We start from the raw sequence: 27,651 nt of genomic DNA, 5'->3' as shown, positions 1-27,651 counted from the left end.
GTTCCAGAATACGCAATATGAATACATCATGAATACACAATGATTTTGCAGTCAGTGACAAAGGGAAGTGCTCACTGTTCATTATGCTGGCAGCTGCATCGCATCATTCCTGTGGAATTTTGAAGGGCAATTTGCAGTCATTGTGTTCCTGATCTAGTATGGTGCCCTCTGCAATGGCAAGGCAGGAAACAGTGAGGCTCTTCAACCAATCTCATTGAGGAATCCTCATTGAAACATGCAGAGGCCAAATTAGGAGTTGTAAAATACAAGGTAGAAATTAAATGTAAATTATGTATAGAAAGTGAAATAAACATTATAAAATCTCAAACACTTCTGAAGGACTTGAGATTCAACATTTACAAAATTAAACCTCCATGGCCAGAAAGCTTCTTTGGCAGAAATTAGACAGTCAGCAGATCATAAAAGTAAAAAGTCACTTACTTCACCAGACCTAACTTTTCCCAGTGGAGTTTAGAGAGTATGTACTCCTCCATCAGACTTTTACTTGTATTTCAATGTTAAGTTTCATGGCAACATAATGTTGCCAAGTTTACTGGGTACCACAGTTGCTTCACAGTGCCAGAAACCTGGATTGGATTCCAGTGACTGTCTGTATGGAGGTTGCATGTTTCCACTGGCTGCTTCAGTTTCCTCCCACAGTCCAAAGACATGCATATGTGGACTGGCTATGCTAAATTGCCCCACAGTGTTCAGAGATGTACAGGCTGGAGTGTTAGTCATGGTAAATATGGGGTTACAGGAATAGGGTGTAGGACTGGACATGGGTCAGATGCTCTTCGGAGAGTCAGTACAGACACGATGGGCCAAATGGCCTCTTTTGCACTGTGGGGATTCTATGATTCTAACATACAGTAAATGACATACTTCAGAAGCTGCAGTTTTATTTACTCCATAGTTGCAATGAATGCTGTTAATGTGATTATTATTATTAAAGAAAACACTGATCCATTGATTCCCAACCTGATATAATGCTGTAGACTGGGTTATGGGTTGATGTCTCATCCTGACCATACTGGGCTGTATTAAAGAAAATATGACATTTAGTATTCAAATTTGAGTTGAGTGACAACTGCTCCTCCATTAAAAAAAAATTTGGCCTTCCCAAACAGGCTATAAAATAAGTATTTTTCCAACCTGTATTTTTGTCATTATTTGATAAACATTGTAGATGCCCATAAAAGCCACAACATTTTTGCTTTGTACCAGCTGTTGCTTAGTGAACAGTTCTATCACATCTGAATTGTTTTATTTCTCATACTCTCACTCACAATGGAGGCAGACAGTCCAATGTAGTACTGAGGGAGTATAAAAGCATTGGAGGTATTATCCTTTGGATGAGATGGCAAATCAATGCTTAATCTGCCTCTCAGGTCATTGTTAGAGATCTCATGGTGCAATTTCAAATTAGAACAAATGCATATCACAGTGTCCTGGCCAATATTTACCCTCCAGTATCACTAATTATAAGATAATCTGACTGTTGACACATTGATATTTGTTGAATCTTGTTGTACCCAAATTGGCTGCATTCCCCACTTTACAACAGTGATTAGACTTTAAATGCATTTAATTCACTGCAAAATGCTTTGGGAATATAAGAAGTGATTTTTGAATGTAAGCCCTTTTCTCGATACTTCCAATTTAAAACGTTTCCTCCTTCTTTCAACAGGCACCATGGGAGCAAGATTATCTCTCGATGAAACTGACCGTGTTGTCATTGTTGGTGGTGGTTTCGGAGGGATTGCTGCAGCGAAGCAATTATCATACTATAGGATCCCTTACACATTGATTGACATAAAGCATGCTTTCCATCATAACATGGGAGCTCTTAGAGCATCAGTACAGAAAGGTAAATCAGTAAAAAGGAACAATTCCTAAATATGAATTAGGCATATGAACTTGGAGCAGGAATAGGCCATTCAGCTCCTCAACTCTGTACCACCTTGATATTTATTATAAATAAGACTTCGTATGGGTTTCAGCAAACCAGGATCAATATCAGGACAAAATGAACACAAAACTACATTACAAGTAAGAGAACTGCAAGCACTTGAGCTCATTATTGCTCCTTAATTATAAACTGAATTTCTTTTAGGCAATGTGACAATTATTTCAAGCCATACCAACAGCTTTAGTGTTTCATCGACTGCATGTTTCAGCAATTTGCTGATGTGATTCTGTTGTTTGCTCTGTTTAATGAAAGAAATGGGGAAATAGCTAAATTTCTGAGGAATATTTTTAAGAGCTGCATACCATATGTCATACTATTGAGTACTGTAGGATAGAAAATTACTCTATGGAAAACCACATGATCTGTGAAATGCTGAATTATAATCTGACATAGGTACTGGGAAATGCATTCAAGAGTATTTCAGGACTCCACTGTTGTTCTACAGAGCATTGTCACCATAAGGAGAAATCAGAATGATTTTAGAAGCAGTGGATTATGCAGCATAATTTGATTGTTTTAAGAGTTCTTTAATAAATCAGCACTGTCCTTATAATTGTATAGATAGACGTAGTCTGGTTGCTGTTTTAACGTTGTTTGATTAAATTCTGCCTACAAGACTCTGAAGGAAGATTAAGGTCCCTGGAATTAATGGAAATTAATGGCCTGGTTTTGCGACGTGCTTTGGCAATAGGAGGCAGGAGACAAGAGTGTCTGACTGGCAGAAAACAGTAATGTACAAATCTCAGCAGTGGCTTGTTCTAGACTCCTTGTTAATTGTACTATTTGTAAACAATCAGAAGGCCAGTGCTTAATAGTACTGTAAAAGCTACGTGACCAGGTGATTGATATAGTGATATTTTGGCAGCATTCAGATGGATGTGTCCAGACTAAGAAATAATGTATTATAAATGTACCACCTTGCATGGAACACACAGATACACATGACAGCTGTGGGAAAGGAAACAAAGTTTGCATGTGTTTATCATCAACTAATTGAAAATAATTTGTTGATGTGTTGGTTAACAACCAGACTAGGTTCAGATACATCTCCAAGAAATCTTAATTATAAACTTAAATAATTTTTGAGCCTGCATAATTTATTAAGTGAATCATCAACAGGACATTGGTAACTTGGGCACTCAAGTAAAAGCATTGCCGGAGAAACTCAACATGTCAGGCAGCATTGGTGGAGAGCGCGGTGTAGTTAACATTTTGATTCCAGTATGAGTCTTCTTTGAGAAACTAGATCCAAAGAGAATTTAAACTTTCTTTCTCCCTAGATTAGATTAGATTTGATTTAGATTTATTGTCATATGTAGTGAAATAGAGTGAAAAGCATTTTTACATGCAATTCGCAAAGAGTTTCTCGATCATTTGAGTTTCTTAAGTTCCTTCTTTTTTTTAATGGTGTTTTGGTCATAATTCAGCAAAAATAGATTGGAAAAGCATCTATGAATTAAAAGATTAAGCACGCAGAACATTCTGGTTTTTATCAACAAATAACAATCAAAATGCTTAAAATATTGGGATGGACTGTTTCATTATAATGAAATTCAGAGTATAACTCTGAAATTATTGTGACTTCAATAATGTTAGCATTCAAAACCAAATTTTGGAAGGCTGTACATCCTACACTCCCAATAAGCAACCAATTCTGTGTTGATCAAATATTTTAAGACAAGGATGAAGATTCTAAATACAAATTGTAAAGTCTTCATCTCCAGAGTTAGTCTCCTGCAGAACCTCAGTATTGGCCATACCAAAGTTCATGGACTTCGAGGGTAGGACCCAATGAGCATGCCTTTAGAAGTTTGGGGTACCCAGAAAAATCATGGAAGCATTGATAGCAGTCAGCAGTTCTAGAATGAGGACTCTGCAGGCTTGCCTTCCTCACAGAAAGGGAATATGGATACTGTTTTGAAACTCCACCAAATGTTATCTACTCCCTGACCTTCAATAAGAATTCCAAGCTCAAAACCTGGTCCCCATTTCTGCTGGGATCAAGTTAGTTTTCCTTGTGTAACTACTGCAACTGTACAATAGGTTGCAACCTGAGGACTGGATATTAGCTCACCACTCCAAGTGCTATCTATGCTGGAAATGATGGTGTGAGGCAGTCCTTGTATTCTAACTGTGGCTTCATGGCTCTACCTACCAATTTTTCATTGGAATTAAAAATAGGGCTATACTGAAACAGTGGGAAGTTTTGAACAGTCAGGTAATGAGATCCTTATGAAAACACTCAGCATTGGATTTATCATCAATAGACGCTTATGCACCTTCCACTTGAAGAGTACCTGCCGTATCCTAGGGATATCCTGGCAAGACAGAGTGTCCAACGTAGCGGTCCTATTCCAGCATGTACACTCTGCTCAGGCAGCAGAGACAAAGTTGACTGGGCCACATCCATCGCATGGAGGATGGCCGCATCCCAAAGGACATCCTCTATGGAGAACTTGCTTCCGGGAAGAGACCCACTGGGTGTCCCCAGCTGTGCTACAAGGACGCCTGCATGAGGGACATGAAGTCACTTGATATTGTTACCGAGTCCTGGGAAAGGCTTGCAGCTGACCGCAAGAGATGGAGAAGCACCCTAAACCAACACTTCGAAAAAGGGGAAAAGAAGCCGATGAGTGCTGTAGCAGACAAGCGGAATGAAGGAAGGAGTACAGTAGTTCTAGCAGATCAATTACAACATACAGATGTGACCTCTGTGACCAGGACTGTCACTCCAGCAATGGTCTCTTCAGTCACAAGCAACGTTGCTTCAGGGAAGCAGAAAGCTAGAACAACAAGGATGGTCAGCCATGACCGAAGGGGCCTCACTCACTCACTCAGATGCTTATGAATGATGTGAATTTTATTTTCAGATTATACTCTAGATTTTGGTTGATATTGCCATAAAGTCAGATTGAAATGTTACAAATACTGCCATTACAAGATATTTAACTTCGGATTTTTCACTCTGCATAGGCTCACCCCAATTATTTAATCTCTTGTGATGAAGTGATGTGATGTTTTTAACTACTTCAAGATGTTATATAAATGCAAGTTGTGTTAAATTATGTGTGATTTCTTTTAAGCAGTGACTTTGACAGGTTGAAAGACTTGCTTTCAATACAAGGTCTTGAATAAATAAGTTTGCATAGGTGCTGTCATCATGTGTATGTGTTTTTAAATTAGGATTTGCAGCAAAAACGTTCATACCATATCATCCAACATTCAAAAGCAACTTCAAACAAGGAAGAGTCAATGATATTGATTTTGAACAACAGAATGTCATTTTGGAGAGTGGAGAGGTGAGTGAATTACAGAAACCTTTAATAAGGGAATGTCTTGGCTTTTAACCGAAATATCAAATGCTGCTATTCCAATTAACACACTGTCTTTTGTTATGTTTTAAAGGTCATTCATTACACTTACCTTATCCTGGCAACTGGTAGCACAGGCCCATTTCCTGGAAAATTAATTGAGCCAGTTAGTAGGGAAACTGCCATCCAGATGTATGAAGATTTAGTGAAAGAGGTAATGCTGAATTAGATTGCAGGGAAACCTTATTTCGAACAGCCATATAATCTTACCTGCTCACGCAACTGGCTATACTTATTGCTATCTGTATTTCTGTCACTTGTTCCTATTATTTCACAAGACAGTATAGAGCATGATCAGTCCATTTTGCCCTTCTGGAAATGTTATGTAATAAACCTCAGTACTTTAGATGGAAACTTCTGCAGAAATGCTCCATGATCATTAAGAGAAGTCCTCGCATTTTCACCTGACCTCAGAGCTCTGGAATTCAGGTTTCATTAGCTAATGGTCCAAACAACTTGGGCAATTTTCAACTGGCTGTTTCGCCACCAACAGTTGTCTCTCTCTAATGAGAGAGCAGCCTTATGGTCCAGTAGGACTATGGTGACTTCACCTTTAATTGGAAAATACTTCATTCAACACATTGGTGTCCAAATGGTGCAATTCATAGGCAGGCCATTGAATGAGTGAACAGATTGCCAGTTTGTTTCCATGAGATGGTGCTTCAACCTACAAGGTCCCATTCTGGTTCCAGGATCCGAGAGTGCAATCCTGAGATATGAATGGGTTGAGAAAACAGTGCTGCATTGTCAAAGCTGCTGGCCTTCAGATTAGACATTAAATCAAGACCCATTTACCTGTTCAGGTGGTTATCCAAAATCCCATGACACTATTTTTGAAGAGGTTACCCTAGTACCCTGACCAATATTTCTCCCTTAATCCAATATCACCAAAAAAAACAGTTTATCCAGTCATTGTCACTTTGCTGTTTGTGGGAATTTGCTAAGTACAAAGTTTTAATTCATACAGAGTTTGAGGGCATTGCTGGGTGGGCCAGCATTCATCCTCAATTACCCTTAAAAAGGTGATGGTGAGCTGCTGCCTTAAATATTCCAGTCTATTTGCTATAGATACAACCACAATGCCATTAGGGAGGGAATTCCAGGATTTGACCCAGCAACACTGAAGTAACAGCGATATATTTCCAAGTCAGGATGATGTATAGATTGGAGGGAGGTTTTTAGTGCTCCCATGTATCTGCTCTTGTCCTTCTAGATAGAAGTCACCATGCTGCCAAATTTTGTTTACAACAGTGACTTCATTTCAAAAGCATTTCAGTGGCTGTAGGATAGCCTGCATTCAAGAAAAATGCTACGTAAATGCAATTTTTTTAATATGCCCACCATCCATTTGTACTATGTATTGAACCAGCCAACCAGTGAAAGACTCAGCAGCTGAACAACACTTGAAAAACAGATGAAGGAATGTAAAATTGTTAATTTTGTGGGGCCAGTATGAATTCTTTATTTTTGTCAATGTCTTAATTTTTTTCTAATAAAACAAAACCGAGCCCATTGACAACCCATGCCATGTCCAGGTAAGGAGACAGTGTTCGGTCTGCATTACTTTGGTAGGGTTAATATAAAGTCCAAAGTGAAAATGGTTTGGTTTGGGATGGCACAGTGGCTTGATGGTTAGCACTGCTGCCTCACAGCACCACGGACCCAGGTTCTATTCACTCCTCAGGTGACTGTCTGTGTGCAGTTTATACATTCTTTCTGTGTCTGCATGGGTTTCCTCCCACAGTCCAAAGATGTACAGGTTAGGTGAATTGGCCAAGCTAGATTACCCATAGTGTGTGGGTTAGGTGGATTAGCCATGGGAAATGGAGGGATAGGGTGGAATGTTTTTCGGAGGATTGGTATGGACTGAATGGCCTGCTTCCAAAAGAATTCTATGATTCAAAATGTTTTGTGCCAGTTTTGGCAGGTCGCATAGATACTTGCAAAAGATGCAAAGATTGCTCTCAATATTTCTCCAGATAGTTTGTACTTGATGGTATAAACTGTAAAATTCATTCAGCTGATAACACACCCACCTCTGAGTTAGACAGTTGTGGTTCAAACTCCACTCCAGATCTTCAGATAATCCACTGCAGTATGGAGGAGGGTGCTGCACTGTTGGTGCTGCTATTTATCAGATAACCTGGATAAGAAACCCAAGACAATATGTTCCCAATGTTGGGGTGCAAAATATCCTGTGGCAGAATACAAGCGAGAGCAGTGGCAATGAGTTCACTCCAGTGTTCTGGCCGATGTTGATATGTCAACCAACATCACTTTGAAAATTAATGGTTTGGTTTATTACCACATTACTATTAGTGAGAGCTACCTGTGCACTCGACATGTGTTTCCAATATTTCAACACTGGCCAAACTCCCAACAAGTTTCATTGGCTGTTAATCAATATCGAGGGGTCCTGAAATCATGCGAGGTGCCAAACAGATGAAGTTCATTCTTTTTCTATTCTGTACAGATTCAGAAAGCTGAAAATATTGTGGTGGTTGGAGGTGGACTTGCTGGTGTCGAGTTGACTGCAGAAATCAGAACGGACTACCCTGATAAAGAGGTAAAATGATGATACTGTATTAAGTTTTAGACAGACCTTCTGTTTAATAATCCATTATCTAATATCAGTCATTATTGTTCCCTCATGAAACTGTGGTGTAACATTTATATTCCTTAGCTTAGGTGCTAATTTAAGCATTTAATTAATGATTTTTTTAAAAAAAGGTCTCATTTCCACTTCTACCTTGTTTGTTTCAGTGCAAAATAAGTGATAAAGTGATAAACCTTTATTGTAGATTGAAACCCCGATCCAGGCTTCAACAGCAACATGCTTTTTGTGAGATGAGTCATGTTCACTTTTCATTCTGTGCATGTCAAGGAACTGAATCTTAACTGTTCACTCCCATGTAATATCAATGGGAAAAGTACAATATTGGGCGGAACGATAGCTCAGTGATTAACACTGCTGCCTTACAGTGCTAGGAACCCGGGTTCGATCCCAGCCTCGGGCAACTGTCTGTGTGCAGTTTGCACATTCTCCTTGTATCTGTTTGATTTTCCTCCAGGTGTTCTGGTTTCTTGCCACAGTCCAAAGATGTGCAGGTTAGGCGGATTAGCCGTGGGAAATGTAGGGACACAGGGATGGGGTGGGTCTGGGTGGGATGCTCTTTGAAGGGTTGGTGTTGACTCAATCAACTGCATCCATACCCTAGGGATTCCATAACTCTATCAAACAAATTAGTGAAACAACACAGATTATTAACTGGAAGTAAAATTTATTTGGTTAGGAGTTGTGATACAGTGTCCCTGCCTCTGAGCCAGAAGCTCTGGGTTTGAGTCCCACTCCAGGATTTGATGCTCTGGGAAGGTATCAATCATAGATCGTAGAATCCCTACAGTGTGGAAACAGACCCTTCATCCAACAAGCCCAAACCAACCCGCCAAAGATCATCCCACCCAAATCCACTCCCCTACATTTACCCCGAACTAACACATCCCTGAACACTATGGACAATTTTGCATGGCCAATTCACCTAACCTGCACATCTTTGGACTGTGGGAAGAAACCAGAGCACCCAGCGAAAACCCACGCAGACACAGGGAGAATGTGCAAACTCCACACAGACAGTCGCTTGTGGCAGGAATCGAATCCCGGTCCCTGGTACTGTGAGGCAACAGTGCTACCAACTGAGCCACTGTGCTGCCCTTCCAACATACACCAATAACAGGCAGTAAGGAACAGGAGGAAACACCCAGTCAGCCAACTGCAGAAGGCAACATCAAACCTGCAGCACTTTAACTAAAAGCAAACTACTATGGATGCTAGAAGGCAGAAAATGCTGGACAAACTCAGCAAGTCTGACAGCATCTGTGGAAACAGAGATAGAGTTAATGGTTTGAGGCTAATATGTTACTTCAAAACTGTTCTGAAGTAGAATCATATCAGAAATATTAATTGTTTCTGTCTCCACGGATGCTCCCAGACCTACTGAGCTTCTCCAGAACAGTGTTTTTATCACTGCAGTACCTTTGCAGATATAACACAGATCAGCATAAAGTCCATGGTCAGCTCCATTAGCACGCCTTTTCAGAGCATGATGAGAGGGAGAGTGGCTATGGATATGCACCAAAACCAAAATGTTTATTTGGGCTTCATCAGTAAGCCAATAGTAAGGTGTCCAGGTGTCCACTTGAAGTGATATGAGAGAACAGGGTGGTAGTGGGGAATGGGCAAAAGAAGATAGCAGCTGGCACCAAAGGAAAGTCAAAAGCAAACAGTTTCAGGAGATTCTTCCAGATGAAAGGGGGCAATGCTAAGTTTCAGCTAAAGCAAAATAATCCGGATGCCAGAGATCAGAAATAAAAACAGAAAGTCTGGTGAAGCCCAGGAGTTCCAAGGAAGAGTCACTGGTGACAAAATATTAACTATTTCTCTCTGAATTTAAAATCCCAACAGTGCATAAAGAGGCCATTGACTGATTGAGTCTGTGTCGACCCTCCAAAGAGCAGCCCACCCAAACCCGGCCCCGTACTCCATTGCTATAACCCCACATTCCCATTGGCTAACCCACCTAGCTTGCCCATCTTTGGACTATGGAGCAACTAGAGGAAACCCACTTTTTCCAGCTCTTCATGTTTTTATGTCAAGGCTAAGCTTTCTTTGTGGGGCTCAAACAAGGTGGCAGAGTGGTTAGCACTGTAGCCTCACAGCACCAGGGACCTGGGTTCAATTCTACCCTCAGGTGGCTGTGTGTGGAGTTTGCACATTCTCCCCATGTCTGCATGCATTAGCCATTGGAAATGCAGGGTTACAGAGATAGGTAGGGGGGTGGGTTTGGGTAGGAGTCAGTGTGGACTCAATGAACTGAATGGCCTACTTCCACACTGTAGGGGTTCTATGATTTGATGAAACATTCCTATGTGGACAATGAAACTAAAAGAAAACCTAACTTAAACAGCTTTCTTTGGTTGGATCTTCTTCACAGTCTGTGAATTTAGCTTGAAAGACCACATGGCTTTCCCCACAGATCAGAGTAAAAATGGCACTTGGGGTCCAGATCATATCCTCAGACTCAGGATGGAGTCTTCTCAGGTCCTGAATCACATGGACAATGCTGAGAAATCTGGGAGGCCATTCTCAAAAATAAAACATCATATCTTCAACCAACTCCCTAATGTTGAGAAGAGATTCTTGCTGTTGAGTGGTGATAGACCTAATAACGTAAACTAATGCTCATTATCACTCTTAATTCTTACTTGATTTCACCTCATAAACATGCACTCTCCCATTCTCCCACTTGCCAGATAGAAACTAAATGCCAGGAATTCTCAACATGGAAGTCAGCGCGAGTACCTGGCGACTCCAGCCCATTGTTTGCTCCTCCAGACCTCCATCTTGGATTCGAGACACCAAAGACTCAGGGCACACTCCATGGGCAACTGTTGCATGTCCAAAGATCTGGCAGATACCTCTCTCCATTATGATAGCACAACTCCAATCTACCAGCAGTATGGCTCTGTACTTTGATGTTGCATTTTGGGCATCTCTTGTTGGAATGCTTCACAATTCCACTGCATGCAGGAACAGATACCCAGCTCACAAACTGGACAAGACTGCATTTCAGAGGTGCTCACTCACTCTCTTAGTGATTAATTGCTTCCTATCCATCTGAATGGTCACAAGCATACCTGCCTTGCCTTATCTTGTCTGGCAGTTTAGCACATACATAAAACCAGGCAGCTGGTCATGATTTGTCAGCAGTTAAGGGACTAGACGTTTTGTTGAATGGTACTGTCCTACATCAATTTCACATCTGCTTCCACCATGTGCCAGCCACATTCAAAGAAAACATGCGCTTATTTATCAACAGAGTGGCCATGTCTCAGAGTCTAAGGGGAGCAGTCTTCAGTCAGTCCTTGGTAACACCTTTCGGTCAGGGGTCCTGGCATAGTCAGTCAAGGGCAGCCTCTGACACCAATCCACATGGTTGGGCACAGGCTGATGGCCAGTCAGGATGGTCAAGATCAGGAGATCAGTAACTCTGCATTCCAAGGAGTGGGCCATGGTCAGTCCTGCGGGTCCAGTCTGGGGAGTCACAGGAGGTCAAATGGGGAGCTGTGTAAATACCAGCCAGGGCTCTGGTCTGTCATTATTTGCTGCTGTTGGCTCAGTCGCTGAAGAAGGTGGGCCAGACTTGGTCCTGAGAATCCATCCAGTAAACATCAGTGGGCTCCATCAGGGGCTACTGGTATCGAAGGGAGGCTGGGGGACTCACTTGTGTCGATTGGATTTAGAATATTGAGTGCAGAGAGACTAATAATACTGAAGGGAGACACAAAAAGGACAGATGACAGACTATGGGAGGGAAAAGGATCACACAGAATAGGGTTTATTGACTATAAGCTATATCCTGGCTTCCTGGGGCTTGAGGAATAAACAGGACAGAAGATTGAAATAGATGGATTTTGTTTGGAATTGGGAAATTCAAAGCCTGTGGGGTTGGCAGCAGGGCTACCTCCAAGGGGATGGTTTCATTTGGGCATTCATCAAGACGGAGAGGCTGAGTCTGAGATTCACTATTTGAGAAGTGACTGCTGGTTCCTACCATTGTGCTGTAAATAACAAGTGTGCAATGAACATCACACCCAGAGTGATCAGGGTAAGTGCCTCTCTTGAGGGAGAATGCTTCGATTTTGAATTATGTGAGGCCCGAAAATGAAAGAGGGTGGGATCCAGGTAAGACAGCTGGCTGATTTTAGCTGCCTGCCCATCAACCTTCATTACCAACGGGATGAAAATTAGGGTCCTCATGCTAAACTACATTCTTCCTTCTACATACCCGTGACAGTGAGTTATCAGGACTGGAGTTCTGAATGTGATGATATGTATCTTTGTTGAATAACCATCTTCCACATTCCTAATGCTTCTTTATAGAACCCTCCCAATGGATTCAGACTGCATTGAAACCATCAATGGGTCACATCAAAATAATGTTTCTAAATTCACGCCTTGTTCCCTCATTGCCTTGAGCAGTGAAAATAGCTTGGTGTTATTTTCACCAGCATCCACTTTGATAAAATGATTTTCTGAAGCTGATGTGTCTATAAATTTCCAGTTGTGTTTCACCTTAATGTCAGAGTATGCACCAAGGGACCTTGAGCACAATGCTGTTGCTTCTTCCCCTTGGTGTCAACTGATGGCATCATGAATGAGTTTTATGGAGCGTAGGCCATCAGCTCTGTAAACCTGACAAGATCAGCAGCACTGCACACTGAAGCTGCCAACTCTGAAACTATTTTTGCCTCTTTGCAGCCTCAGCACAGATGTAATCAGCATGAATGTTCTTTGACTTCCTTGTGCCATATGTTTTCCATTATGACATCAAGTAGATCATCACAAATGGCTGCAGTGTGTGAGCTGATTCCAGGCTGTTCTTTACGAAGATTCCTGCTGCTTTGAGGGGTGACCAGTTCTGTTTTTCAAGTGGTTTACCATCCTTACACGTTTGCTTGTAATCTCTTAAAAGCATGGAAACATGTGGTGAGGATCTACTGGTTACATTAATGTGGAAAGACTCCATCTCTCCCGTTTGCTGCTGCAGAAGCTAATTAAACGGTTATTACCATGAGTTCAGATTTAAGCCTGAGTTTTGGGTTAAGCCATTCTTTTACCTCAGTTTTCATCGAACAAGACACATGTTTAATATTTTACTGAGCAGACCATTACACGTCAGCAGAATGTGGACTGGCTAAAATACCAGAAAAATCCTACTCTGCTAAAATCAAAGCCTTAATGTAGAGAAGAGTATCTTGCTGTTTCCTCATAGTGGATGCTCCCAGAGTTGAAAGGTTTAAACAATTGATTGAGGACAAACTCTTCTCGAGAATCCTTAAAGGAGGGAATTGGATGGGAATCTGTCTTTCTAAAATCGGTTCCATCAATGTAATGTGTGCATATTTCAAAAACAAAGAGCTGGGTATTACAGGCTCCCACTGTGTGAGCTTTCTGCAGTGCGGTATGTTAAACAGGTCTGGTGCCCAGACACTCCTGAGCTCACCTCCTTATTTGGGTGGCCCAGTGGTATCATTGTTAGAATATAAATCCAGAGAACTGGCAAATGTTCTGGGGACCCAGGTTCAAATCCCACCCATGGCAGATGATGGAATGTGAATTCAATAAAGAATCTGAAGTGAAAAATGAATGATGCTTTAGGGAGAGGTTGAATAGGCTGGGGCTATTTTCATGGAGTGTCAGAGGCTGAGCTTTATAGAATCATGAGGGGCATGGATAGACGGTTTAGGTTTAAGGTGAGGGGCAAGATTTTCATGCAAAGGGTGCTGCATGTATGGAATGAGCTGCCAGAGGAAGTGGTGAAGGCTGGTACAATTACAACATGTAATAGGCAACTGGATCGGTATACGAATAGGAAGGGTTTAGAATTAGAAGGATGTGGGCGGAATGTTGGCAAATGGGACTAGATTAATTCTGGATATCTGGTTGGCATGGACGAGTTGGACTGAAGGGTCTGCTTCTGTGTTGTACATCTTTGTGACTCTATGACTGTGAAACCATTGTGGATTGTTGGGAAAAAACAAACTGCCAATCTTACCTGGTCTGACTTACATGTGACTCCAGACCCACACCAAAGTGGTTGGCTCTTAACTGCTATCTGGGCAATTACAAAAGGGCAATAAATACTAATCTAGCCAGAGACACCCACATCCCATGAGTAAATAAATAGCAATCCACAACCAGTCCATTGTATGTAAATAAATAATTAAAGCTCAACCAAATTTTTCAATGCTCAATTGTCTCTAGCATTACATTACCCAAATGGCTGAAATGGGCATGTGGGTAGGAGTGGCAGTTTGTTTCCTTTCACAAATGTGGAAGTGGTGAGGTGGTGATTTCTTCAAATAATTCCCTTTGCCGACCGGCAACTCCAAAGGATAGTACCCAAGCCTTCCTTCCTTCTGGCATGGAATTTGCAACATGAATTTCCAAACCTCTCCACGTAACCTGTTCCCAAAGTTATCAGACCCTCCCGACTTCTCTGAGTCTGGTGACCCATAAGGTCTTCATCCTGTTGTAGGACCAACAGCTCCGATTCCAAAATGATTTAGCCCAGTCTCAGTGTCTCTGGCTGCAAGGCAGGATTGGTCACAGTCTATTGGTTTGACATCACCTTTTGCCCATGCACCACCATTTTTTAACTATCCACTTAAGGCCTGCTTTATTAAGACTCAGAGCTTCATTTCATCTCCATACAAGAACATCTGACTCCTATTGGTCCATGGCTCCAGTCAAAGGAACAGTGATAATTTTATAAACTTTCCCCTGCAGTGTGACAACAATAATCCTTTCTGCATTTTCCTGAAAGCAACTGGCTCCATTTTTTGACTGGGGCATCTTGTCTTCCTGTTCACATAGGGGCGTGGATTTCGCAGAGCCCACTGGAGGGAGCAAGTTGACAGACAGGCTCAGAACCACGGTGACAGCAAACTGGCCGTTGATGGATTCATTCATATTTGTTTTAATCAAATTTCCCTCCAAACCTACAACCTGAAGTTACGTATTCCATCCAGCTGTGAAAGAAAACAATATTATGATGCTTTGTGATTCAGGGGAGATGTGAAGGGATCAGCAGTGATTTCTACCAGAGGTTCAATTCCCCCTGTCAATCCGCACTGTCAAGTTCATTACATAAATAAGGCTCCATGGCTGACACCCAAATGATACTTATGTCTCCCTTCATCTATTGAAATGGCCTTCATAGTAAGAAGAAAGGGTTAGAAAGTCGCAATGAAAAAGGGTTAAGCTGTAGTTATTCTTTAAACAACCAATAATCTTAATATTAACTTCAATAACATAACATTCCTCTCTTCCTTAGCATGTGCTACTCTGCTACTTAGATACACAAGATATTTCCATTCATAAGATACATACAAAAGGACAGGAGAAAATTCTGAGCATGTTTGAACTTCTAATATCAGGCTTTAATCTTCATTATGAGCTAGTTTTAGTGCATTAATTCAGGCCTTTGTGTTGAATTCATGTCAGAATGATTATAGCAGTCACTAAATCCATTTCAAATAACCAGCAGAAACAATGTATGCCAGAAATTGCACAGAGATAATTAAATAGTTTATTGCTCATAGAACTCACAAAACTTTCTTTCTGTTGTTTTTCAGGTAACCTTAATTCATTCAACTTATGTTCTGGGTGATTCTGAGGTTTTACCGAGTGTAAGACGTGGAGTCAAGGAAATTCTTATCAATAAAGGGGCTCACCTTCTACTAGGTAATATCACATCAGTCAATCATATTTACTGTGGGAATGAAAAGCTAATTTGTGGAATGCTTAAATCAGGTTGTGTGATGATTGTATTGACAGATGCTTTGTTGTAATCTGAAGTATATTTTCTTACCATTTGGTTCACTGTATTTACAGAAACATTTTAAATAGCTATATTTGCAATACATATTATTTTCCCCTCTGTTTCTGTTGAGCTTGTTTATTTTATTTGGTCTGTACCCTTTTCAAAGTGAAAAATATACTTAAATAAGATAAAGCTAATTTCTATCAACTTTAGTGAAAATCAACTTTAGTGAAGTTTAACACATTATAATTTGGTAGGTACTCCAGATAAATATATCTAATTTAGTCCTGTCTTCTGATATGTTTTAATGAATGAAAGTAATTTTTATTATTTAAGTAGAGGAACATTGTTCAGAGAAGTATGTTCAGAGCAATATGGGACCTTATCAATCCATTAACAATAATGGAATGGCAAAAATGTTCCAAAAAGTCATCTTCCATTTATTTTGTCCTGTAATTAAGAGGGTTGTGCATTCCATAACAATTGTAAAATTGTTCTGGGGCAGGGCGGTGCAGGGTTCAAACATTAACAAAATCTATTTCTGCACACATTGTCCTCAAATGTTGTTTCTACATAATTTTAAGGTTAGACGATTTGAGCTACACAGAGAGGCTGAATAGGCTGGGGCTGTTTTCCCTGGAGCATTAAATGCTGAGGGGTGACCTTATCAAGGTTTATAAAATCATGAGGAGCATGGATAGGATAAATAGACAGTCTTTTCCTTGGGGTGGGGGAGTCCAGAACTAGAGGCCATAGGTTTAGAGTGAGAGGGGAAAGATATGAAAGAGACCTAAGGGGCAACTTGTTCACTCAGAGGGTGGTACATGAATGGAATGAGCTGTCAGAGGAAGTGGTGGAGGCTGGTACAATTGCAACATTTAAAATGGAGCTGGATGGGTATATGAATGGGAAGGTTTGGAGGGATATGGGCCAAGTGCTTGAAAAAGAGACTAGGGTAGGTTAGGATATCTGGTCGGCATGGACGGGTTGGACCAAAGGGTCTGTTTCCATGCTGTACATCTCTCTCTATCTGATTAGTTTGGACCGCATAATGTACAATTGGCCAAAGAAGCTGGTGAATGACTGTCTCCATTCCTCTGCCACTGGTTTTGTTAAGGTTGGCCAGTAGTAGATATACAATAGTAGATACACATCAAGCCTTATTCTACCTCTACCTTACTAATTTGAGGAATAACAGTCTGCACACTGTTCTGGTAACAGCATTTTTAAGATCTCAATTGATGGGGTGCTGTCTGCTTGAATCAGTAACCCACCACTCCTTGACATAAAAGTATCACATTTTTGAACAATAACCCTCTTGTGTATTGGTTCAAGAAATGAAAACTGTCTGTGGGAAGAAAATTGTCTGATTATCTGACAGAATATTTTACATGTTGTTGTTTTTCAAAAGGGCAGAAAGTCAATAACCTGTCTGAACTAACTGTGAACAAGGTACAGAAAGACACAAAAGTGCTGACTAATAAAGGTCAAGAGATTAAAACAGATATGGTCATCTGTTGTACCGGGATAAAGATTAATTCCTCCTCATATGCCAATGCCCTCAGTAAGTTATACTTAGAGTATTTTATAGTTTGTTAAAAAAAATTGTTTTTATTTCTGTGGCATGGACTTGGCCATGTATTTTTTATTTCATGTGATGTGTACTCCATTTTCATCAGTAAATCAATAGGTGGCACAGTGGTCCAGCACTTAGCACTGCTGCCTAATAGCACCAGGATCCCAGGTTCAATCCCAGCCTTGGGTGACTGTCTGTGTGGGGTTTGCACATTCTCCCTGTGTCTGTGTGTATTTTATGCATTCTCCCCATGTCTGTGTGGGTTTCTTCCCACAGTCCAAAGATGTGCAGGTTAGGTGAATTGGCCATGTTAAATTGCCCATGGTGTTAGGTGCATTCATCAGAGGGAAATGGGTTTGGGTGGATTACTCTTTGAAAGTTTGGTTTGGCCTGAAGGGCCTGTTTCCACACTGTAGAGGATCTAATCTAATAGCTAAATATTAGCATTCAAACAGAGTCTTAGCTACATAGGACTTAAAATTATGGCACAACTACATGAGAAGAATTTCTCCAACACTGTAGCTCTAATTTAATAAAGGTAACTCAGTCAAATATTAGTGGTTTATCTACTTAACATCAGCACAAATGTCATCTGTCTGATTTATTTTGCTTTTGAAGTTAGCTTAAAGGTTTTCCTTGAGTTTCATGTTTGCTTTACAAATATCAAACTAATACATATCCATTTTTTCCTCAATCTGTTGATGTTGATGGTTTTAAAATCCTCACAAGTAATTATCAAGAGGTGTTGAATAAATTCAAAGTACTATTGGAATGAAGACACTGATGAGAATGGGACATTTTATTTTGGATACCTTACTGATTAATAAAAATAAATATGGATCCCTTGCAAAAATGAATTATAAAGATATGGTAAAGACATGAAATAAATATTTTGTATTTGTCTTCACAGAAGACAAAAGACATAGTTAAAGGGGGAAGATTGCATTAAGACTTCATTAAAGGCTCTTTCCTTTAATACATGTTGTATTCAGAATAAGTTAATTGTCGACTCTTTTTCTTTTAACAGAAGATAAACTCAATGAAAATGATGCAATAATGGTTGATGAAAATCTGAATGTGAAGGGAATGAAGACTGTTTTTGCAATAGGGGACTGTGCAAATGTGAACGAGCATAAGTCTGCCTATACTGCTGAATTCCAAGCACTTGCATGTGTGAAAAATATTGTTCATGGCCTTAAACATGAACCTATGGAACCGTACAAACCAGGTAAATGTGTTAAAATCTACAGAATGCACAGAAACTATAATTTGCATTTTTATAGTACTTTTATTGTAGCAAAATGGCTGAAGCATTTCACAGAATTGTGTTAATAGACACAATTTACACTGAACCACATAAGAACATATAGAGCTGCATTAGAACACATAAAGGAACAAATTACTGAAAATAACAAATGCTGGAAATCACAGTGGGTCAGGTACCATCCATGGAGAGACAGCAAGCTAACGTCTCAAGTCTAGACGACTCTTCATCAGATGAAGAGTTGTCTAAACTCGAAATATTAGCTTGCTCTCTCTCCATGGATGGTGCCTGATTTACAGCATTTGTTATTTTTAGTAAGATCATTTAAAGACCGGTGAAGATTTTCAGGAGTACTTTGAATGAGGAAGGGTTAATAGAAGAAATTTCAGAGCTTAAGGTCTAGGTAGGTGAAGATGGATCTCCATTGGTCGAACAATTACTATTGGGGATTCTCAAGAGACCAAGAGGAGGACTGAGATCACAGAGAACTGTAGGCCTACTGGAAATTACAGAGATAGACAGAGGCAAAGTGAGGGAGGATCAATTGAAGTGTTACCACACCAGGAACCAATGTAAGTCAGCAACATAAAGGATATGGATGAGTTGGCATGATTTGGATGATATCACATTTATGAGGATGTGAAGTAAGGTTTTGGGAACTCAAGTCGAGAAATAATAAAGGCATGCATGAGGATTTCAGCAGTAGTGGAACTGAGTGAGGAATGGATACAAGCAATGTTGGAGAAAAAGAGGACTGCTCAATTTGGGGCTGGATAAGCGCCTCCACTCTGAGGAACCTTCTGTCTTATTTGAAAAGACAACTAGCTTTCTTGTCACTGTTACTTTTATTGGCAATCTACCTTCAAGAGCTGACCAGCCTCTCTCAAATGATCTCACCAGCCAGGGTGTTCTCTGCCCTCAGTCTGGATATGAACCTTATTTGACCTCAACACTGGTGTCACAAAGCCCACTGAGAAAATCCTGCCTCAACATGCTCGGACAACAAATTTTATAGATTGAAAAAAATTTATGCTCTCTCCAGGTGCTGAAAAGAAAAGAACTTTGTCCCTAGCAGCAAGTCTGTCCTTTGAAATCTGGCATCGGAACTAAAATCCACCTCCCTTAAAATGAATGAAAATCTCTGCCTGATAACCCACACAGACATGGGGAGAATGCATAAAACACACACAGACACAGGGAGAATATGCAAACCCCACAGAGACAGTCGCCCAAGGCTGGGATTGAACCTGGGAACCTGGTGCTGTTAGGCAGCAGTGCTAAGTGCTGAACCACTGTGCCACCTATTGATTTACTGATGAAAATGGAGTACACATCACCTGAAAATATCCTCAATGTTTTTGAGTTGTTTAACTCTGTTCCCTGTATATACAGAAGAATGACACAAATGACTCATAATTTAATGATATTGATTGCTATTTATCATTAAAAATCACACTGAGCCAAAAATACCAAAAGCAGTCTTTCCATCTTGAGGAAACTTTGTGAGGTAAAACAAACAAGTGTGGATGTAGGAAATCTTAGACTGAAAGAGAAATTGCTGGAGAAACTCACTAGATCTGGTAGTACCTGTGAACAGAAAGCAGAGTTGACATTTTGCATTCAGCGACGTTTCATCAGAACTGGAATCTTTGTGAAGATGGCCAAAGCAAGGTGGACCTAATTTGTCTGGAGATCAAAAGACTATCTACATGTTTTGCCCCAATACACACCTTTTATACAACCTAATTAAACTAATTATAGCTATTCTGCAGTTCAGAATGAGATAAATTCAATGCATACTAAAATGTTCAAGAACATGTGTGTCATTCTCAGAATAAAATTAGGTTGATCACTCAAGTGTGTGGCAAATGAAATGAAGATGGGAGGGAATACTTTTGTAGCTAGTTATAAGGCAACCATGGCAAAAGATTTCCTTTGACTGCTTGTAGAAGATATTCCAAGATCTTGTTTCTAAATTATCTTTATGTTGCATCTTCCAATGCTCAAACAATGCTCAACGCTGTTCAAGAATTGAGAGATGGCCACAAACTCTATCAACATATGGGATTAGTTTGGATAAGTTGTTGCTACTCAGTGGGCTGAGAGACCTCTTCTGTGATGAATGACTATGATTCTATGAATATACATCCTTTTGATGAGCACAACAGACCCCGAATCAAAATGATTTCCTTTTCTCACACAAAACTTGAATGCCACTCATAAAATATTTCAATTTATCTTTGCTGGATTCTTTCTAGCCTTGCCACAAGGTCATAATATAAAGATTTTTTTTAAAAAGTGAATAATGTAAATAAATTATTCCCTGGATTTTGGTAATTGATGAAGGCTCTTATTCCACGTCTTTACTTTAGGTGCTCCTTACATGTTAGTGACGATGGGCCGAAATGATGGTGTTGGCCAGATGTGTGGTTGCAATGTTGGGAGGTTAATCGTAACTTACGTCAAAAGCAAGGACCTACTGGTTAAGACAAGCTGGAAGAAAATGGGCCAACGGATGCCACACTGACTAAGTTTAATTCCCACATTATATAACTGTATTCTCCCTTTCTACAGTGTCTCAGTCAATGACCCAGTGCCTAATGTTTATATCCCTTTTTGAATCCTTTTAATTTCTATATATACTTCTAAAATTTGTTTTATATAATAAAGGTTAGGGATAATTTGGCCTGAGATATAATTCAGTGCTTATTTCAAAGTCACAGATTTATCCTGACTTTAATTTATATTTTTTATAGTAAATAGTAAAACTTGCACAATTTGGGAAGCAGGAGTCTGTCTATGGTTTGACAGCTGGGAAATCAAAAAGGAGAAGTTACATCACTACCAGCAGCTGCAGAATCCAATGACAAGATTAGAAGTCTTCACTAGCAGTTTCCATTATGAGCATGGACATAGATAATTGGACTCCAAAAGGTGATACAGAAATGATAAAAATGGAACTGCTGTAATAAAGATTCTGTAAACTGGAAACATGTGTAAGATTTTTAATATGTTATCGTTGGGGAGGAAAGTTATTGGAACATCAATGATCAATGCTGTAGACTGTAGGAATCTCGTTCCATTTTCAATTTGACACAACCCATGTTTTACAGGTATTGTGTCTCCTGTACAGATATGAGTGACTAGAAAAGGAAAGTTTCCTTTCTTTTTAAATATCTCTGGAGATCTCTTTTATACCTACCTAGGATAAGCAGACGTTTGGCTTAATATGTCAGGTGAAAGATCTCAGACAGTGCAGCACTCTCTCAACACTGCATCCAATCATCAACGTGGATTTTGTGCTCAGGTGTGAGACTTGAGCACATATCCTTCTGACACGTTGCTAAAGACCTACTTCTGTGCCTAGGCTGCATGTCCGTCCTATCAATCATTGCTAAATCTTTTCTTGAACTCTTCGCCCAAAGGCAGGTCCAACCCACAAAGACACAATGTGCACCATGGTAGGGCAAGGAGGCAACTCCCAAATCCACTGTGATATTGACACCAATGTAATCCACACTGTAATCCAGTGAGCCAATAGCTCCCAAGGAGTCTGAGTCTGGCAACATACACTTTTGGTGACACACACGTTGTAGGCCAGACTATAGTTAGTGTTAGTTGAGACTCTAGTTTTCTTCTATCACTTGGCCGATCAGGAACCTCTCCTGCTCTTGCCACCTGCATTGTGGTATTCCAGAAGGATTTATAAATTGCTCCTCTCTCTATTTGGCCATGTTGTAAATGCATCTTTCTTAACTAACAAGCCAAGGAGTAGGACTGGAACCCAAAGCTTGTGGTTCAGAGACAGGGTTGCTACCAGAAGATCTTCCTCTCCTTTTCAATTATAACACGATTATCTTAACCTTGCTGGTTGTCAGTCAGATCTGTCTTCTCACATCTAATTCACTTCAACAATCCAGGTGATAAAAATGTTTCTTGAATTATGCAAAACATTTATTCCTTATATCATTTAAAATAAACAAAACTGCTAAAATATTCAGAATCAATTATATTGTCTAAGGTAGAAATTCAGCACTGGATGATTGCATCTCTGGAAGATGGATCATTTGAATTCATATTATTTGTTCAGGTTTTTCACATCTCTTTTAATCTCATTTCATAAATATGTACGCCTGCAACTATTGATGTGTAAACCACATCTCCCACCTAACAATAATTTGAAAATTACATGCCTTCCTGAGAAACAGATGCTAGGGATCTATTCTTCTATATACAGTGAGAAAGATTGACTAGGATTCACATTTGTCTTACAAAATAGGGAACAATTTTATAAACATTTGCCCTATTTTATTCCTTCAATATTAGTCAAGTGGCAGTGTTTTTAAACCAGGGTTCCCGGGAATCCAAGAGGTTTCTGAGCATCACTAAAGGGTCTGTGCAGGACATTTGAAACGCAGAAAGTTTTGTAACTTTTCAAGATGTTTTTACATTTAATGGAAAGCAATCATTCATTCAGTTGTGTTTTCCTTTCTTTTCTTATATATAACATGTATAGTTGGAAGGGAGGAGGGAAAGAAGGTTGGGTAGCATTAAAACTTACAATTTTAATAAGGTTCCTTAGTCAAAAAAAGTTGAAAATCCACTGTGGTGTAAGACAACAGTTAATATAATCACCACAAACTTAAATCTATTAACTTAGAAAGAAAAATAACAGCACTTATTGGATTAAATTCATTTAATTACCTGCTCATTCATCCAATTTGCTATTTCTGACTGTAAAACATAGGATCTGAAATCCTTTAGAGATGTCCTGTAATTGTGATGAGGCATCATATGGAATGCAATACCATTCTTTCTTAAGTTGAACATAACTTCTGTGGGTATGTTTATCAAAATCAATCTGGTTTAAATGTTACAATAAAATGCAATAAATGTTTTAAATTCATAAATAGACAGAGAGTAATCATAGTGTTCCTTTTCAAGCCTGCATCTTGGATGAAATTAATATAAAAATTAATATAAAAACCTTTTTGATTGCGAGCAGTTTAACTTTGTGAAACACCATACTTCCTTTGCCATGCACAGGTTTTGCTCACTCAGCTACATAATCAATTTATCATTTGTAGTCTTCTTTCTCACTTTCTTTTTGAGCAGTCAGATTTTTTTTCTTACTTAGTAACACTTTATCATGACTAATACTATCGTGATACACGTTTAAGCTTACTCCTACCATATTGTGATATTTATGTTATCCTTCACTGATCCGTACATTTAGCAGACTGACAGCACTATTTGACTATTTGAACACAATTTTGGAACCATTATGCAGGCTGTAGATTCTAAACTTGTGGGATGATGCTGCAGGGAATAATGAAGGCCATTAAATGTCAGATTAAGCTAATTGCCACGTATATGAAAAGCAATGTAAAGATCAAGGCAACAAAAATCTTGGAAATGGCATTTCAGAAGTGGAAAAACAAGAATGCATCAATCCATAAAGAAGGCATGAGGGCAGATTTTCATCCACAGGAGCAAACTGATGAGGCACAGAGGGAAGACTGACTAAGTCAAGATCTCAAACATGGAAAACAACATGCCATTGTTGAAATTTCTTCACAAATTAGTATTTCCATACCAGATGTTTCACTGTCTTAATCCAGTAACTGTACTGGCATTGCTGAGGTTCAGAAGGAGGAGGAGGAGATGAAGAAGGAACAGCCTTCACCATCAGAATGAGTGACATGAGGATCCACGACTGGAGCTGAGGATGAGGAAGTAGTTCCTGAAGAGGGGAACCAGGGTCTTCACTGCAGTCAAATGGTCCACTCAGAGGGGGCTCTATTGCAGCTTCCTGTAGGAGGGTGAAAGGAAATGCTGGAGGTGTCTTCACAGGCCTAGGCGCAACTTCCCTTCCATTTGCTGCCGCCTCCAAGCAGATCTGCAGCTGTGAAGATGGTGCTGAGGCTGTGGGTCTGAAGACCACAGCAGCATTGGACTTTCTGACATCAGATCCTTTCAAGCCTCAACTGGGCACATGCGTGGCATCTCTCCGTTGACAAGTGTACAGGTATTCCTGAGATAATCACTTTGACAGGTAAGCAATGCAGTCAGTCCAGTTCACTAGGGCCCAGAGAGCCAGTGAGCAAATGGATTTACAGCTATCGCTCAGGTCTAAGGGCCACTGGTAACTGGCATGTGGCAGTCAGAGGTTTCTGGCACCATCCAGCCAGATTCCTGAGCAGGAAGGGATTTCACTCCCTCAATGTCCAGCTTGTTTGTGAGCACAGGAAACAATTCCTGTGGATGTGAGCCCACTATCCAGGGAGCTGTCACAATATTTCCATTCAACACAGCTCCCAGGTTCCTGAAAGTTTGCTCTCCTGGCCTTTGGGTGACAAGGGGTGCTCCAGTGGGCATGGCTAATGACCCCAGTGTGAAGCCCTCAGATTGATGGTGAACAGCACAACATGGGGCGGCATGGTGGCTCAGTGGTTAGCACTGCTGCCTCACAGCAGCAGGGACCCAGGTTTGATTCTAGCCTTGGGCAACTGTCTGTGTGGAGTTTGCACATTCTCCCAGTGTCTGTGTGGGTTTCCTCTGGGTGCTCCAGTTTCCTCCCACAGTCCAAAGATGTGCACGTCAGGTGAATTGGCTATGTTAAATTGTCGGTAGTGTTAGGTGCATCAGACAAATGGGTCTGGGTGGGTTACTCTTCGGAGGGTCGATGTGGACTGGTTGGGCCGAAGGGCCTGTTTCCACACTGTAAGGAATCTAATCTAATGACAGCCCATGTTTACACCAGGGCCAGCAATGAATAGCCAATTGGTCTTTTGAATTGCTCACAAGGAGAGCTCCCTTGTTATTCTGCCAGCCTGGTGGGTTGTTCCTTGGTATGGGTGAGAACTGGCCGCTCATGCCCAGTTTGGTGCAGATTTGTACTTATTGTTCATTTTTATCTAGAGAAGAAGAAATGTAGTAAGAGCATTAGCATAGGTAAATAAGCCTGCATTGATAGACACAGATTGAAATGTCAATGTCCAGAGCTGTGATTGTCCATGTGTGTTATTATTAAGAAAATGGGGGAGTTTAGGTATTCAAAAATTCTGAATGAAAGGTGGATCAGTGTTTTCAAAATGACGCAAATGAATAAAGCTTCATATTATGTGCGAGATACCAGTGCAGTGTTTATCCTGAGCCATGTTTTGTAGTGGTATCCTTGTCCATGCAAGCCTTCAGTGAAACACTGTCTGATGTGTTCTCCTGGTTGTGATAAAAGGTCAATGGGCTGACAGCGTATCAGCGACTGAACGTTGTAGCTTCTTTTATATTTTAAGTGTGAATCCTTGTAGATATGTTTGTAATACGTATTGTGTCTTTTTTAAGCTAACTCATTAAGGAACAGCACTCATGTGATTGTCAGTTACTGGCAGCACATGTGGGAATATCAGAAATGACCATGATGATTCTAATTCTGTTGCTTTATGGCAATTACATTTGGAGATAGTAAACACATAGACAACTTCAACACAATTCTGAATCAATAAGAGAGAAAACACTTACGTAGTGCTTTTCTATATTGCAACAGTGGCTACACTGTAAAAGTACTTCATTAGCTGTAAAGTGCTATGGGACATCCTGAAAGGTTATGAAAGACACTACGTGAATATTTTCTTTCACTTTTTCTTGGATTTTGGATGTCACAAAACACCTTGCAACCGAATGCTTTTTTTTGAAATACAATCACTTGTGTGATTAAAACAAACACGACAGCCATTCTGCATTCAGTGAGGTACTTACAAGCAGCGAATAAATGAATGAGCATTGATGGATGAGGAATGTTGGCTGAGACACTAGAAGGGCAGCACATACTCCTTTACATAATGCCAGGAGATCTTTTATGGTAACCTGAATAGACAAGATGACACGTGGATTAACATTTTGCTTGAAAGACAGTACTACCTCAGCCTCTTCCCTTAGATTAAGTACTTAATGGAATTTTAACCCACAAACTCTCACTCAAAATTGACAATGTCAGAAATTGAAGTAAGTTTTATATGTGGCAACTGCTCTTTGTTTGTGAATGCTGTATTTTTTCATAACAATGAATTGACTAAATGTTAGCTGTTTTCATACCATTCATGGGATATGTGTATTTCCACTTTTTCATCAGCAGTTCAGTATCTTATATTGTCAGTGTTAACTCTGATCAGGTATTGTCTCAAATAAAAGCAAAATACTGGAGATGCAGGAAGTGGGAAATGAAAATAGAAAATGCTAGAGAAACTCAGCACGTCTGGCAACATCCATGCAGAGAGAAACAGGTTGATGTTTCAGGGGGCATAGCTTTAAATTAAGGGGGGTAGGTATAGGACAGATGTTAGGGGTAGGTTCTTTACTCAGCGAGTCGTGAGTTCATGGAATGCCCTGCCAGTAGCAGTGGTGGACTCTCCCTCATTATGGGCATTTAAGCGGGCATTGGATAGGCATATGGAGGATAGTGGGCTAGTGTAGGTTAGGTGGGCTTGGATCGGCGCAACATCGAGGGCCGAAGGGCCTGTACTGCGCTGTATTCTTCTATGTTCTATGTTCAGTACGACTCTTCCTCAGGGCTGGAAATTTGTGGGTTTTATACTGTTGACAAAGGGGGTATGTTCACTAAAAATTTGCCAGACGTCTTCAGCTTTTTCTGTTTTTAATCTTGGATATTTAATCACATTGTTGAGAAGCACTGATATGCTTACTGCGAGCCGACATAGGCAACTGCCCCTCCCACTCCACCGAGGCCAAGCAAGTCCTGAGCCTCCTCCATCGCCAGTCCCTTACTACACGATGCCTTGAGGAAGAACACCTCATCTTCCACCTACCTGCAACCCCTTGGCATCAATATGGATTTCACCAGTTTCCTCATTTCCCCTCCCCCCACCTTAACCCCTCCCCCTCCCCAGAGGCTCCCAGCCTCATTCCTGATTAAGGGTTTTTGCCTGAAACGTCAATTTTCTTGCTCCTCAGATGCTGCCTGACCTGCTGTGCTTTTCCAGCACCACTCTCCCAACTTTAATCCAACAGAAGCAGAGGTGGGATGAGGAATAGCAGGGAAGCAAGATGCAAATAGGAAGTTTGAA

The 27,651-nt window shown here is 40.4% G+C and overlaps 2 protein-coding genes across 8 annotated transcripts in view; one reads left to right on the top strand and one right to left on the bottom strand.

Moving 5' to 3' along the window:
• The window catches only part of LOC122541868 (ferroptosis suppressor protein 1-like), a 52,165-nt gene extending 24,543 nt beyond the window's left edge, over positions 1-27,622 (top strand). For 5 of the 7 annotated variants that reach the window (XM_043679010.1, XM_043679011.1, XM_043679013.1 and 2 more), the window contains 8 exons: positions 1,691-1,870; positions 5,156-5,271; positions 5,378-5,497; positions 7,817-7,909; positions 15,541-15,649; positions 17,140-17,292; positions 18,332-18,532; positions 20,941-25,056. In XM_043679010.1, the coding sequence (XP_043534945.1) occupies positions 1,696-1,870; positions 5,156-5,271; positions 5,378-5,497; positions 7,817-7,909; positions 15,541-15,649; positions 17,140-17,292; positions 18,332-18,532; positions 20,941-21,095 (1,122 nt within the window). In that variant the 5' untranslated portion in view covers positions 1,691-1,695 and the 3' untranslated portion in view covers positions 21,096-25,056. Of the gene's footprint in view, positions 1-1,690; positions 1,871-5,155; positions 5,272-5,377; positions 5,498-7,816; positions 7,910-15,540; positions 15,650-17,139; positions 17,293-18,331; positions 18,533-20,940; positions 25,057-27,538 lie in introns of those variants that run through there. The other 2 variants (XM_043679016.1, XM_043679015.1) reach the window with 2 other exon arrangements.
• LOC122541869 (elongation of very long chain fatty acids protein 6-like) overlaps positions 25,239-27,651 on the bottom strand; it is a 136,073-nt gene continuing 133,660 nt past the window's right edge. The window contains exons 5-6 of the mRNA XM_043679021.1: positions 26,327-26,434; positions 25,239-25,485 (exon numbers count right to left, since the gene is read on the bottom strand). Coding sequence (XP_043534956.1) covers positions 25,441-25,485; positions 26,327-26,434 — 153 coding nt within the window. The 3' untranslated portion in view covers positions 25,239-25,440. The remainder of the gene's footprint in view (positions 25,486-26,326; positions 26,435-27,651) is intronic.

This window comes from Chiloscyllium plagiosum, chromosome 38, assembly GCF_004010195.1.
Source record: "Chiloscyllium plagiosum isolate BGI_BamShark_2017 chromosome 38, ASM401019v2, whole genome shotgun sequence".
Classification (NCBI taxonomy): domain Eukaryota; kingdom Metazoa; phylum Chordata; class Chondrichthyes; order Orectolobiformes; family Hemiscylliidae; genus Chiloscyllium; species Chiloscyllium plagiosum.
The sequence above is the reverse complement of the archived record's forward strand: the minus strand, read 5'-3'. Positions and strand labels throughout refer to the sequence as shown.